The sequence below is a fragment of the Myotis daubentonii genome, chromosome 8, assembly GCF_963259705.1.
Source record: "Myotis daubentonii chromosome 8, mMyoDau2.1, whole genome shotgun sequence".
NCBI lineage: Eukaryota > Metazoa > Chordata > Mammalia > Chiroptera > Vespertilionidae > Myotis > Myotis daubentonii.
Window position 1 is genome coordinate 95,046,864 of NC_081847.1, and position 13,992 is coordinate 95,060,855.

At 59.8% G+C, this 13,992-nt stretch overlaps 1 protein-coding gene across 7 annotated transcripts in view; it reads right to left on the reverse strand.

Moving 5' to 3' along the window:
- The window catches only part of OSBPL1A (oxysterol binding protein like 1A), a 117,705-nt gene that overhangs the window by 17,655 nt on the left and 86,058 nt on the right, over positions 1 to 13,992 (reverse strand). For all 7 annotated transcript variants that reach the window (XM_059707449.1, XM_059707448.1, XM_059707454.1 and 4 more), the window contains one exon: positions 5,191 to 5,266. In XM_059707449.1, coding sequence (XP_059563432.1) covers positions 5,191 to 5,266 — 76 coding nt within the window. The remainder of the gene's footprint in view (positions 1 to 5,190; positions 5,267 to 13,992) is intronic.

Here is a 13,992-nt window from a genome sequence, read left to right on the forward strand (position 1 = left end):
TCTGGGTAACCTGTAACTTCCCTTTTTCTGGAGCCCCTGGGGCACAACCAAATGTTCTGGGCACCAGGGCAGATACTACAAATTCCTTCATTACCATGTTAATTGATCCTGCACCCACCTAAGTATGTGTCCATCATTTTACTTTTTATCCTATCACAGAGGTTTCCCCGCTTCGCTTAATCCCACCTCCTTAAATCTTTCACCAATGGATTTCATGTAAACCCTTCCATTCTCCGGAGCACTATCTCAATTCGTTGAGGTTCTGCTTCCCGGCATATGTCGACAGTTTGGCTCAAATAAACTCACAAAAATTCTTTACAGGTTTCAATGGTTTTTTTACATTAACACAATTCTACCTTGTGACCCAGCTAAGAGCAACGTTTAAATGTACCCATCAAATGCACAGCAACCAGTGATGACACGGAAGAAAGTCTTAATTGCTAATGCTCATCAGCTGATAAACCAAGGCGAGAGAGAGAGAAGAGAAGAGAAGAGAGAGAAGAGAGGGAGGGAGGGAGGGGGAGAGAGGGAGAGAGAGAGAGGAGAGAGGGAGAGAGAGAGAGAGAGAGAGGGAGAGGCAGAGAGAGAGAAGGGGGGAGAGAGAGAGGGGAGAAAGGGAGAGGGAGAGAGAGAAGAGAGAGAGAGAGAGTGCTGCTTCATCACCTGAGCACCAACATAAGCAACACGAAGGCGGGCCCCTCTCTGGTGTGGCCCTGACCGACAGGGAGAACAGATTATAGGTAAAGTCCAGCACCCAGATGCCCGAAGGCGCAAACGCTGAAGGTCTGGGCTCCGGACAGGAGCTCAGCTCAGGCCGTGGGCTGAGTCGCTGCTCGGCCACCACCGGCAGGTCCTGGCCGGACTGGCCCCGAGCCAGGGGGCTCCTCGCAGACCTCAGCGGCTGGGGCTGCTCCCAGGATGTGCCTCCGGGCAGAGGAAGCTGGGGAGTCCTCCCCCGACACCCCACCTCCCACGGCTCCCGGGGACGTGAGGTCACTCTCGCATCCAAGGGCCTCGAGGTCCGAGGTCTCCCAGACTGTGCTCCTCAGCGGCTCCCTCTTCACAGTGTGTCCGTGTCCGTCACCTCCTCCCTCCGCCCGGGGTCCCTGCCCTCTGGGCACCACTGACTGTCCGAGACATCCCGGCCCTCCGCCTTCACGCAGGTGACCCCGCTGCCCCGCACCCCCAGGCAGCCCAGGTGAGCCCACTGCCCCTCACCCCCAGGCAGCCCAGGGCAGGGGCAGGTGTGGAAGATGCACCCCAGGAAGGAAGGGCGATGGAGCGGGAAAGGGGGGCGCTTGTGTGTGACCTCACGCGGGGCCCTGGTTGCAGCCTGTGGCAAACCCAGGGAGGGGCAGACAGGAAAACGGGAGGAAGAGGCGAACAAGGTGTTCCCTTCCTCTCCTTCCCCTGGTCGCTGTGTCCCTCTGGCTGGAGGCACCTGGCCACCGACTGGGGACGCGGGAACAGGGACAAATGGACAGGGACGCACGGCTGACAGTCTCCACGACCACTCACTCGGGCACCGACAGCCCAGCAGGCTCCCGGGCAGAGATAAAAGCATTTCACCAAAAATACTCTATTGGCAAAGGTGTGTTTCGGTGAAAACATTCCCATTTCCTCCACCTCCTCAGCCTGGAGGTCCTCTGAGGGAGGGACGCAGCTCAGGAACCAGGGCTGGGGTCCTGGCCAGCTTCCCCTCGTTTCCTAGCAACCCGAGAGCCTATGGCCTGGAGGCCACAAGACCTCCTGCAGGTTCAGTTTCCAAATGCTTGTTGTCCGAAACCTGAGGGGAGTCCTGGTTAAGCTGTCAGCTTCTGGGTCCAAAATCCATCTCTGATCATAATTATTCTCCGCCTCTCGCATATCGTGGGGAAAAAGTCAAAGAACTGAATGATATTACCAGGCAAAAACACAGAACGCCTCCTCCCATCTGTGCTACTAATACGAGCAAATGTGTTAACCCCTCAGCCTGTTCAATCAGAACGTCATTGATACTGAAGGTCCCGGCTCATTAGCAATAGGTGGTATTCGTTCTCAGATACCTAAACCCAACTGAAAAGTCCATTTTACAAATGACATTGCACCTGTTAGGTTAGTATTTTCACACACTGTCATGTTTGTGATTTGATCATATACTAACATACTCGATGCAAGTCCTGCGGTCACCGACAGCCATCGGAACGTTCACTTTTACATGTGCTTTCATGACAGTACAATAAGGTCATCGGTAAACGACCTTCCAAGAAGGAAGGTCAGCGAGGACAACGTTCTGTGGCGAATACAGAGTGGCAATGGCTAGTCAGGCTCCTGGAGACAGATGCTGGCCTTGGACCGTCACTGACACACTGTTGGCCACTCGTGTGAACCAACTCCTGACACCACCCCTCACGGACCCGGGAGGAACGGACGGCGGGAGGCGCCAGCAGCCCGTCCCCAGGGCCAGAGCCATGTAGCCACGTGGGGGGGTTTGCAGAGGTGCTGCTGCCCGCACAGCTGAGACGGACTCCAGCCACGGGGGTCCGTGCGCTCGCAGGCTGTGAGCCGACTGGATGCACTAGACTCCTGCTCACTTACTCACAGAAATCGTCGCCTGCGGGGACGCTGGCTTTCACGGACACACGCATATCAGTGCAGGTCCTGGTCACAGTGCACTTACCAAGGTTTTGGAAACACTGACTCCGAGGCATAGAAATGGATATTAATTTTGTCCTGAAAATGTCACTTCCCAAGAGGCTGAACTGAATCATGAACATCTCGTTTAAGGACAAACACAAGGTGTGTCTGACGCGTCTTCACAGACTGAGACGGGGTGAGCGCTGGTCCCCACGTCTCGGGTGTTGGAGCGAAGACTGAGCTCTCCCAGACAGTTTACACGAAGGGCCCACCCACCCCTCCATGCGCCTCCTCAGTGCCAATTACCCCCTAAGGCACCACGTCAGGGGCCACGCGGGTCTCGCAGGAGAGTGGCCGGGCCCCAGCAGCCGAATGTAGCTGGGTGACCCTCCAGGCAGCAGGACCAGAAAACACCCGTTTAAAGTGCCAGCCCCTGGGACCAGCCCTGAGACCAGCCCTGAGACCAACCCTGAGACCAGCCCCTGGGACCAGCCCTGGACCAGCCCTGGATCAGCCCCTGAACCAGCCCTGGATCAGCCCCTGGACCAGCCCTGGACCAGCCCTGAGACCAGCCCCTGGACCAGCCCTGGATCAGCCCCTGGACCAGCCCTGGACCAGCCCTGAGACCAGCCCCTGGACCAGCCCTGGACCAGCCCCTGGACCAGCCCTGGATCAGCCCCTGGACCAGCCCTGGACCAGCCCTGAGACCAGCCCCTGGACCAGCCCCTGGACCAGCCCTGGATCAGCCCCTGGATCAGCCCCTGGACCAGCCCTGGATCAGCCCCTGGACCAGCCCTGGATCAGCCCCTGGACCAGCCCTGGACCAGCCCTGAGACCAGCCCCTGGACCAGCCCTGGACCAGCCCCTGGACCAGCCCTGGATCAGCCCCTGGATCAGCCCCTGGACCAGCCCTGGATCAGCCCCTGGACCAGCCCTGGATCAGCCCCTGGACCAGCCCTGGATCAGCCCCTGGATCAGCCCCTGGACCAGCCCTGGACCAGCCCTGGACCAGCCCTGAGACCAGCCCCTGGACCAGCCCTGAGACCAGCCCCTGGACCAGCCCTGGACCAGCCCTGAGACCAGCCCCTGGACCAGCCCTGAGACCAGCCCCTGGACCAGCCCTGAGACCAGCCCCTGGACCAGCCCTGAGACCAGCCCCTGGACCAGCCCTGGATCAGCCCCTGGACCAGCCCTGGATCAGCCCCTGGACCAGCCCTGGATCAGCCCCTGGACCAGCCCTGAGACCAGCCCCTGGACCAGCCCCTGGACCAGCCCTGGACCAGCCCTGGACCAGCCCTGAGACCAGCCCCTGGACCAGCCCTGGATCAGCCCCTGGACCAGCCCTGGATCAGCCCCTGGACCAGCCCTGGATCAGCCCCTGGACCAGCCCTGGATCAGCCCCTGGACCAGCCTTGAGACCAGCCCTGGACCAGCCCTGGACCAGCCCTGGATCAGCCCCTGGACCAGCCCTGGATCAGCCCCTGGACCAGCCCTGAGACCAGCCCTGAGACCAGCCCTGAGACAAGCCCCTGGACCAGCCCTGGACCAGCCCTGAGACCAGCCCCTGGACCAGCCCTGGATCAGCCCCTGGACCAGCCCTGGATCAGCCCCTGGGACCAGCCCTGGATCAGCCCCTGGACCAGCCCTGGATCAGCCCCTGGGACCAGCCCCTGGGACCAGCCCCTGGACCAGCCCCGGGACCCACATGCAGGACGTCAGGGCAGCCCCCGGGCAGAGAGCAGGGGCAGCAGGAAAGGCCGAGGTGGGCGCAGCCCTGGGGAAAGGGTCGCGAGGACACAATGGAGAGTTCTGGAGGACACTTCCCAGCGCAGGGACACGCCGAGCGTCCCAGCCGCACACGGAACCGCACACAGGCCCACGGCTCAGCACACGCAGGTTTGACATTTTCACCGTTCTCGTGGGTCAAAGGTCACGCGAGAAGCACAGAGAGAACTTGACCCAGAACTGCAGCCCGAGTGACGGACTGGGGACGCTGTTCTACGGATGGACATACCATAGCCCCCGGCTGCTGCCGCCCGCACTGGGCCACCGGCATGGCCAGCCTGCAGACAGCGAGTTCACACGCGTCCCTGCAGCGAGCGGAGCTGCTCTGTGCCAGGCGTGCGGGTGCAGTGACGCGCTCCCGTGGGGTCTGCCCTCTCCAGGAGGGTCTGGGCAACAGGGGAGTCTAAGTGGAGCGTCACCTCCGTCCCTGCTCCCACGAGAAGTCACAGCAGAGCGACAGCGACTGCACAGAGAGGCCCCGCGACAGGAAGCCTGCCAGCCTGTCTGCTGGGTTCTGGGAGGTTCCATCGCCACGCTGTGCGCCCCCGCCCCCCCCCCCGTTTCCCCGCCCCCAGGACTCTCTTCCGCAGGAAGCAGGAGGCTCTCTGCAGCCTGCGGGAGGACAGGCCACCCTCACCCCTCCCGCTCCCCCTCCCCACCCCCACCCCTCCCGCTCCCCCTCCCACGCGCTCACCATCCCCCCTCCCCGCCCCCCCACGCGCTCACCATCCCCCCTCCCCCCCCCCCCCCGCGCTCACCATCCCCCCTCCCCTCCCCCCACGCGCTCACCATCCCTATGCACTTGCGCAGGATGCTCCAGATGCTGAAGTCGTTCCTGGAGAACATGGGGGATGGCAAGCTCGTCCTGAAAAGGAAAAGGAACCAAGGCTCAGCTGTGAAGCTTTGACGCGGGAAGGAAAGGTGCTGCCCCTCTGAGGGCCACAGGCAGCCGCGGGCACCGCACAGTGTGGGGGGCGGGGGGCGGGGGGCCAACGGGAAAGGGGGCCTCTGTGATGCTCTCAACGATAAAGGTAAGTTTTTAAAAACAACAAAGTGGGTCGCAGACGGGGAAGCAGGGGGGTCTGGGCAGAGCCCTGCTCCCTAACCTCCGACCCCAGGGGTCCCCGCGGACCAGCGCCCCGAACTTCCCTTGTGATGCCTGGGATCTCCGTGGGGTCCGCTGCTGGGGGGGGGCCCAGGGGGTGCCGTGCCCTCACCGTCTCCTGATACTTAAATAAGCGATTGTGCTCCAGGTTGTAAATCCTGGAACTAAGCCATCCAGAGCCTCGTTTGGTGGTTGTAAGAAATGAAACAAACGATAAAACCAAGTGAAAGTCAGGCCCTGCACCGCGTGCATGCGGGGTCCCCACCGACGCCGACAGTGAGCAGCACCTAGCAACTGCAGACGCATGGGACCCTCAGAGTCAGTCTGCAGACACATGGGACCCTCAGAGTCAGTCTGCAGACGCATGGGACCCTCAGAGTCAGTCTGCAGACGCATGGGACCCTCAGAGTCAGTCTGCAGACGCATGGGACCCTCAGAGTCAGTCTGCAGACGCATGGGACCCTCAGAGTCACATCTGCAGACGCATGGGACCCTCAGAGTCAGTCTGCAGACGCATGGGACCCTCAGAGTCAGTCTGCAGACGCATGGGACCCTCAGAGTCAGTCTGCAGACGCATGGGACCCTCAGAGTCAGTCTGCAGACGCATGGGACCCTCAGAGTCACATCTGCAGACGCATGGGACCCTCAGAGTCAGTCTGCAGACGCATGGGACCCTCAGAGTCAGTCTGCAGACGCATGGGACCCTCAGAGTCAGTCTGCAGACGCATGGGACCCTCAGAGTCAGTCTGCAGACGCATGGGACCCTCAGAGTCAGTCTGCAGACGCATGGGACCCTCAGAGTCAGTCTGCAGACGCATGGGACCCTCAGAGTCACATCTGCAGACGCATGGGACCCTCAGAGTCAGTCTGCAGACGCATGGGACCCTCAGAGTCAGTCTGCAGACGCATGGGACCCTCAGAGTCAGTCTGCAGACGCATGGGACCCTCAGAGTCAGTCTGCAGACGCATGGGACCCTCAGAGTCAGTCTGCAGACGCATGGGACCCTCAGAGTCAGTCTGCAGACGCATGGGACCCTCAGAGTCAGTCTGCAGACGCATGGGACCCTCAGAGTCAGTCTGCAGACGCATGGGACCCTCAGAGTCAGTCTGCAGACGCATGGGACCCTCAGAGTCACATCTGCAGACGCATGGGACCCTCAGAGTCAGTCTGCAGACGCATGGGACCCTCAGAGTCAGTCTGCAGACGCATGGGACCCTCAGAGTCAGTCTGCAGACGCATGGGACCCTCAGAGTCAGTCTGCAGACGCATGGGACCCTCAGAGTCAGTCTGCAGACGCATGGGACCCTCAGAGTCAGTCTGCAGACGCATGGGACCCTCAGAGTCAGTCTGCAGACGCATGGGACCCTCAGAGTCAGTCTGCAGACGCATGGGACCCTCAGAGTCAGTCTGCAGACGCATGGGACCCTCAGAGTCAGTCTGCAGACGCATGGGACCCTCAGAGTCACATCTGCAGACACATGGGACCCTCAGAGTCACATCTGCAGGGAGCCTGGGCGTGGCCGGAGGCAGGGGGCGGGGCCTGAGCTGCAGCTCTGAGCTCAGCCTCAGGAGGCCCCAGCCCACGGGAGCCACCCGCCCTCCCTGCCCACAGGGCAGCACCACGTGGGGAGCGAGGGCGCTGGACCAGGCCCTGAAACTCCGGGATAACAGCGCATCCTTTTCCACGACCTCAGGCCAGGCGAGGGCTACTGGCCCGGCCGCCATCTGAAATCCACCCCCATCACGAAGATATGCCACAAAAATTACCTCCTAAACGTCTATAAATGAACCAAATTTGAGTCACATTTTAAGGTTTTCAATAAATAACGCGGTAAAGCCTCCGTGAGAAGTTTCCCGACGGCTTTTCCTTTTTCGGGGACAGGCACTGCTCCCGCGGCAGGTCCGCCCGCTACAGCCACATTTTCCTGACCCAAGCCCGTCGGTCGCTGTGAGGGGCCGTGCGCCCGGCTGGAGCCCTGCCACTCCCTGCCACCTGCCGTGCAGTGCGGTTTGGGAGCCGCCCACCAAGGACACGTCCATCTCATCTGTGGGCGTCAGTCAGGAACGTGAGGAGGCCGAGGGGTGTGAGCCCGAACAGGTGGGAAGACGGAACGAGGGCTGCGACCCCCCGACCAAGGCTTGCGGTAAAGGTCTACGCCGCTCTTCTGACGGAAGGCAAAAGCAGGCGGGAAAGAGAAACAAGAAACAGTATGGAAGCAAGAAAGCAGAGGAGACCCTGGCTGGTGTGGCTCAGTGGATAGAGCGTCAGCCTGTGGACTGAAGGGTCCCGGTTCGATTCCGGTCAAGGGCACAGGCCCGGCTTGCGGGCTCGATCCCCAGTGGGTGTGTGCAAGAGGCAGATCCATGATTCCCTCTCATCATTGATGCTTCTCTCTCTCTCTCCCTTCCTCTCTAAAATCAATAAAAACATATTTAAAAATAAATGAATAATAATGAAGTAAAATGTATAAGCCAAGCACCACACGATCCCACTCACGTGGGTCTAATGAGCGCAATGAACTAACAAGCAAAGCAGACAGGCTCATGGACGAGAGCAGGCTGACAGCTGCTGAGGAGGCGGGGGGGGATCGGGAGGGGGGATCGGGAGGGGGGGATCGGGAGGGGGGGGTTGAGCAAAAAAAGAGCGAGAGCTCAAGGGCAGGACGACAGTGGTGATGCCGGGGAAGGGGTGCGGGAGGTGAGAGGGGTGCAGGGGGACAGGGGGACGATGGTGATGGATGGAGACCTGATGGGGTGAACACACCGACGACGTGCTATGGATTGCACACCTGAAACCTGTATCATTTTGCGAACAGAGTCACCCCCATGAGTTCAATAAAAAGGAAAAGAATTTTAACAAAATGCCCTGCCAAACTAAATCCATAAAGTCCCTGAGACAAAACAGTCCGTAACCTAATTGTCCAGAAAATGCTCAATCTTCCGCAGTATTCTTTTAAGAGGCAGAGGGAATACATGGTATTAAATTCGGTAACAGATTTAAATGTTTTAAATTATTTAAACGGAGAAGGATCCGTTTCCATCTCTTGCTGCGGGAGGCGGCCCTCAGGGGAGAGACAGCGGAGCGGCGACCAAGCCGGGAAACGGGGCGAGCTCTCCGCCCCGGTCGCTCTGAGGGCCTTTCTCCTGCTCTATGAGCCCTTTCTCTCGCAGAGAAACACGCCGTACCAGGGGCCGAGTGCTGTCCTGGCTCCGTTTCCACCAGACAGATGGCACCGGGCCGTCCCTGGGCCACACAATCGCTGGGTTTCAGCCAAAGCCCGTCACCGCTGTCCTCCCATGTGACAGGGCTCTATGCGCCCCCCCCCCCCCCGTTCCCCAGAGCCCGCCCCCCTCCCCCCCCCCCCCCCCCCCCGGTTCCCCAGAGCTGGAGACAGGCCCCAACTGAGCCAGCTCATCTGTGAGGCTGCCCCGCCCACGCTTACTCTGAAAAGGACACTGTGCCAGTGCAGGTTTGGGAGGTGCTATGGGGGCGGGCGCTTCTGAGGCTCGTCCTGGGGGGGCCTGAGCCTGAGCCGCAGCTCCTCCATCCACCTGGGGGACCCTGCCCCCGCCCCTGCTGCAGCGCCGCCCGGTCAGGCCCGCAGCTTTTCCCACTCGGACCCTGGCCCAGACCTCCACTAGGAGCCCAGGGGTCTCATCAGATGGCAGTGGAGACACACGGGAAAGCCCTTTCTGTCTTGTCCTTTAACAGCGCTTAGTATCAGCGGTTCTCAACCTGTGGGTCGCTCCCCTTTGGCGGTCGAACGACCCTTTCACAGGGGTCGCCTAAGACCATCCTGCATATCAGAGATTTACATGACGATTCATCACAGTAGCAACATGACAGTGATGAAGTAGCAACAAACAATTTTATGGTTGGGTCACCACATGAGGAACTGTGTTTAAAGGGCCAGAAGGTTGAGAACCACTGCCTTAGTATTCTTCGTTTCAATGTCTCATGACCTGGGAGAAAGTGCCACAACAGTTTGGTCCAGATAACATTGAAAAATAAATTTATATGTTTTTATTGATTTCAGAGAGGAAGGGAGAGGGAGGGAGAGAGAGAGAAACTTCAATGATGAGAATCATGGATCGGCTGCCCTCCTGCACGCCCCCCACTGGGGATGGAGCCTGCAACCCGGGCCTGTGCCCTGACCGGGAATCGAACCGTGACCTCCTGGTTCATAGGTCGACGCTCACCACTGAGCCACGCCAGCCAGGCACATTTTTCATTTAATTGAAATGATGGAAGAGAAAATCCCAAATTAATTTTCTTGTGCTTCAAACATTCCACTGACGTTATTAAATGGTGTTGAAACTGACCTGCGGGCGCTCCTATCCCAAATCCCTTCTGGACGGCTGACCGCTCTCAGACTCAGAGGTGCCGCCTGTCAGCAAAGGGACTGTGAAGGCAACGCCAACGCTCGGGGGTAAGGCGGGCGGACAGGGGCCTCACAGCCCTTCTCCCTGCCTCTGCCCCCCCCCACCCGGCTACCACGCACAGGCACCTGCGGCTTAACTCCCCGAGGTCAGGGACTGTCTGTTCACTGCACCCCGCACCGGCACAGTGCTCTGCACGCAGCAGGCTCAACACTTCAACGTAAACGGTTTCATCTAACGTCCATTTAAGTTTAAATGGGGGCGGGGGGTGGGGGGGGATACGGGTAAGTGGCAAGTATGATACGAAAACACAAATAATCAAATCCTGTGTCTCTAAATCTTTTTTAAAAATTTCCAAAATCAAACTCCTTAACACTTTCAACTGCACTTCACAAACATTTGCTCATGTTATTACATATTCGGAAGCGATCATAATTTTAAGTAGCAAGATACTAATTTGCATATTTGGGGGAGACCTAATTTTAACCTCTGATTAAAAGAATGAACTCACCATCTGAGAGAATACCTTCACAGAGAAGCAGACTCCAGTGCTCTGTAGAACGCTAGTGCAGGAGTGGCAACGTGCACGCGTGTTCACGTCATGCTTTGTGCTTGTGTGTCCGCCCGCAGTTATTAGACTTATCACCTCTCCTCGCAACTTCCAGAAAGAATTCCCTCCCCCAGTCCCAACTTTAATAGCACCCCAATGAACAGCTTGTATTTGAATCTCATCATCTTTCATTTCGACTGCACTACTGCTGTTACATAAACACTCAAATTGAACCAGTATTCCAAATTATGAAGCCATTAGAAGTAACTATTAAATTACATTCACAAAATTGAAGACTAGAGTTGTAAAACAATGTTGTAAGAAGTTATGGTAGCAATAAAAGGTCGTGTTTCGTTTTCACAAATGATGCATAGTCTCACTGGAAACAACCTTTCCACAGTTTATCAGGAATACAGTTTGCAAATCTGCACGATAAAAAGGCTGAACAGGAAGTGACGCCAGAAAGCTCACCCGACGGGGAAACGTCTCACATGGCGTGGAAAGCACGTCCGTTTTGGAAGTTCCTCCTCTTTCCCTGCTCCCTCCTGTGAGGACAGGGGCACATGGAGAAGCAGCAGCCCCGCTCGCCCTCCACCCACTTCCCGAGGGCCCTCCAGACGCCGTCACAGACGCACAGGTGCACACTCCTGGTGCTGAGTCTGCCGGGAGAGAACGGCTGTCGGTTTTCTACTCATGAAGGATCTAGGCTCCCACAGGGCATTTTTATATAAAACTAGGGGCCCGGTGCACAAAATTCGTGCACTGGGTGTGTGTGCGGGGGGGAGTGTCCCTCAGCCCAGCCTGCCCCCTCTCACATACTGGGAGCCCTCAGGCGTTGACCCCCATCATCCTCCAATCGCAGGATCGGCCCCTTGCCCAGGCCTGACGCCTCTGACAGAGGTGTCAGGCCTGGGCAGGGGACCCTCATTTCCCCCCATCACTGGTTCTGCCTCCAGCCCAGGCCTGATTCCTCTGGCCCAGGCGTCAGGCCTGGGCAGGGGACCGCCAGACCCCTCCAATCGCTGGCTCTGCCCCTTGCCCAGGCCTGATGCCTCGGCCAGAGGCGTAGACCCCCATCACCCTCCGATCGCCTGATTGGCCCCTTGCCCAGGCCTGAGGCCTCCGACAGAGGAGTCAGGCCTGGGCAGGGGATCCCCAGCTCCCCGTGGTTGCAGGCTCCGCCCCTGCCCAGGCCTAACGCCTCTGGCCTAGGCATCCGGCCCGGGCAGTGGGGACCCGCAGCTGCAGCGGCCCCACGATCGTGGGCTCCACTTTAGGCCCAGGCAAGGGATCCCTAGCTCCCAGGACTGCCAGCTTCGACCGTGCCCAGCTCCCATCACTGGCTCCATCCCTACTTCCTGATATCACTGGCCAGGGCGGCAAAGGCGCCTGATTCTCGGATCATGGCCCTGGGGCCGCCTTTGCCCTGCCCCCCAGCTCTTAGCTCCCCCCTGGGTTTCCGATCACTGTCAGTGGCAGGGGGCTTCTTCCTGCTTTCCCTTTCGCCTCCCTGCATTGTGCCTACATATGCAAATTAACCGCCATCTTGTTGGCAGTTAACTGCCAATCTTTGTTGGCAGTTAACTGCCAATCTTAGTTGGCAGTTAATTTGCATATAGCCCTGATTAGCCAATGAAAAGGCTAGCGTCATACGCCAATTACCATTTTTCTCTTTTATTAGTGTAGATAACTAGAGGCCCGGTGCCTGAAATTTGTGGGGGGAGGGGGGGTGTCCCTCAGCCCGGCCTACACCCTCTCCAACCTGGGACCCCTCAAGGGATGTCCAACTGCCGGTTTAGGCCCGATCCCACTGGCAGTCGGACATCCCTCTCACAATCCGGGACTGCTGGCTCCTAAACACTCACCTGCCTGCCTGATTGCCCCAACTGCTTCTGCCTGCCAGCCTGGTCGACGCCTAACCACTCCCCTGCCAGCCTGATCGACGCCTAACCACTCCCCTGCCAGCCTGATTGACACCTAACTGCTCCCCTGCCGGCCTGATCACCCCCAACTGCCCTCCCCTGCTGGCCTGATCACCCCCAACTGCCCTCCCCTGCCGCCACCCGCCTCCTCTGCCAGGCCCCACCTCCACTGTGCACGCAGCCATCTTGTGAGGACGTGAGGGCGTGACGCCACCTAGGCTACTGTTAGTACAGATTTTTCCATAACACTAACCTAGAAAAGGTCATTTTCTGACTCTGAGAACTTAAATGTCGTGTCCTTCTCATGAGAAGAGCCTGAGGAAGCAGCGCTGTCGGTGACGGGAGGGCAGGTGAGGGCCAGCAGCTCAGGATGGGCACGGACCTCTCAGGGCACCACGAGCCCAAAAGAACAGAGAAGCAGTAACGGCTGTTGGTGGCCTGTCCCAGCGGCTTCCCCTTCCTCCCGAGGCCCTGGGAGCGGCCGCCTCCTCCCATCCAGGGCCCGTTTCTGGGAGGAGGCGACTTTCCGGGTCCTTCCGCCTGTCGCACACCACGCTCCAGCGTGTTCCCGACGTGAGTGCGTTCCCTTCGGGCTCCTCCCGGCTGCTGAGCGGAGAAGAGCGTTCTCTTCCCAGAAGGACGGCAGCTCCGACGGCTCATCAGACCCGACCGCGCTCCTGGCCTCACGGCAGCTGTCCTCCCGGAGCCAGGCGACCGACGTCCCCCCCGGAGGAGCGGCCCCCAAGCCGGTCTTCACTGAGGAGCGCGTCCGCCCCGAGGAGCCGTCTCCAGGGAAGCTGACGCCCGTCACCCACCCCCTCGGACACCCTGCTGCCCGGCCGGCTGGTGGGTGGGGTCACGGGGAGAACGTGTCCTGCAGCTGGTTCCGTGGACACACCTGTGGCCCCGACCTGCTGAACTGCAGGCCGTGCCCCGTCTCAGGTCAGGACGAGGGGAGACTCATCCGGCCCCGGCGCGTTCACGTCCACGGGGACCTGTCAGCGCCCAGCACTGGCCACTGCAGAAGGGGCTGAGCCACGACGCGGGGCACGGTGTTCATTCCCTGTAAGCTGTCGCATAAAACCCCACACAGAACGGCAGGAATCAAAGGCCGGGACCGGGTGCCTCACACGGCACCACATGGAGCCGCTGTCAGGTGAGTCTGCTGCTCCGAGCGTCTGTGAAGGTGGTAGTTCAAGGACCGATTAGAGGCTCTGAGTCAGCGGCCCCGGAGGGCGGTAATTCCCTGTTCTGAGAGCCAAAGCCGCGGAGCCCGTGCTGCCTGCACCCGACGCACGATGCGGGCGTGAGCGGCGGCCTGTGATGCACCATCAAGGCTGCGAACAGCACCGTCAGCGACGCAGCCTCGAGGCCGGACCGCGGCCAGCCGCCTGGTGGGCCGTGTGTGGCAGCCCCGCAGGGGCGCGGCGGGAGGGGGCAGAGCCCGCGCTCAGAGCGTCATCCTCGGGGCCCAGCGCGATGCCAGCAGAAGAGCACGCAGGCTGATGCCCTCGGCCGCATGGCGCGGGACCTCCCCTGCCCTCTCAGCACAGCGGGGCCCGGGACACCCACCTGTGAGGGGTCTGTGTGGAAGCGTCCACTCACTCCCCACAGAAACCTGCTCTGCTGAGAG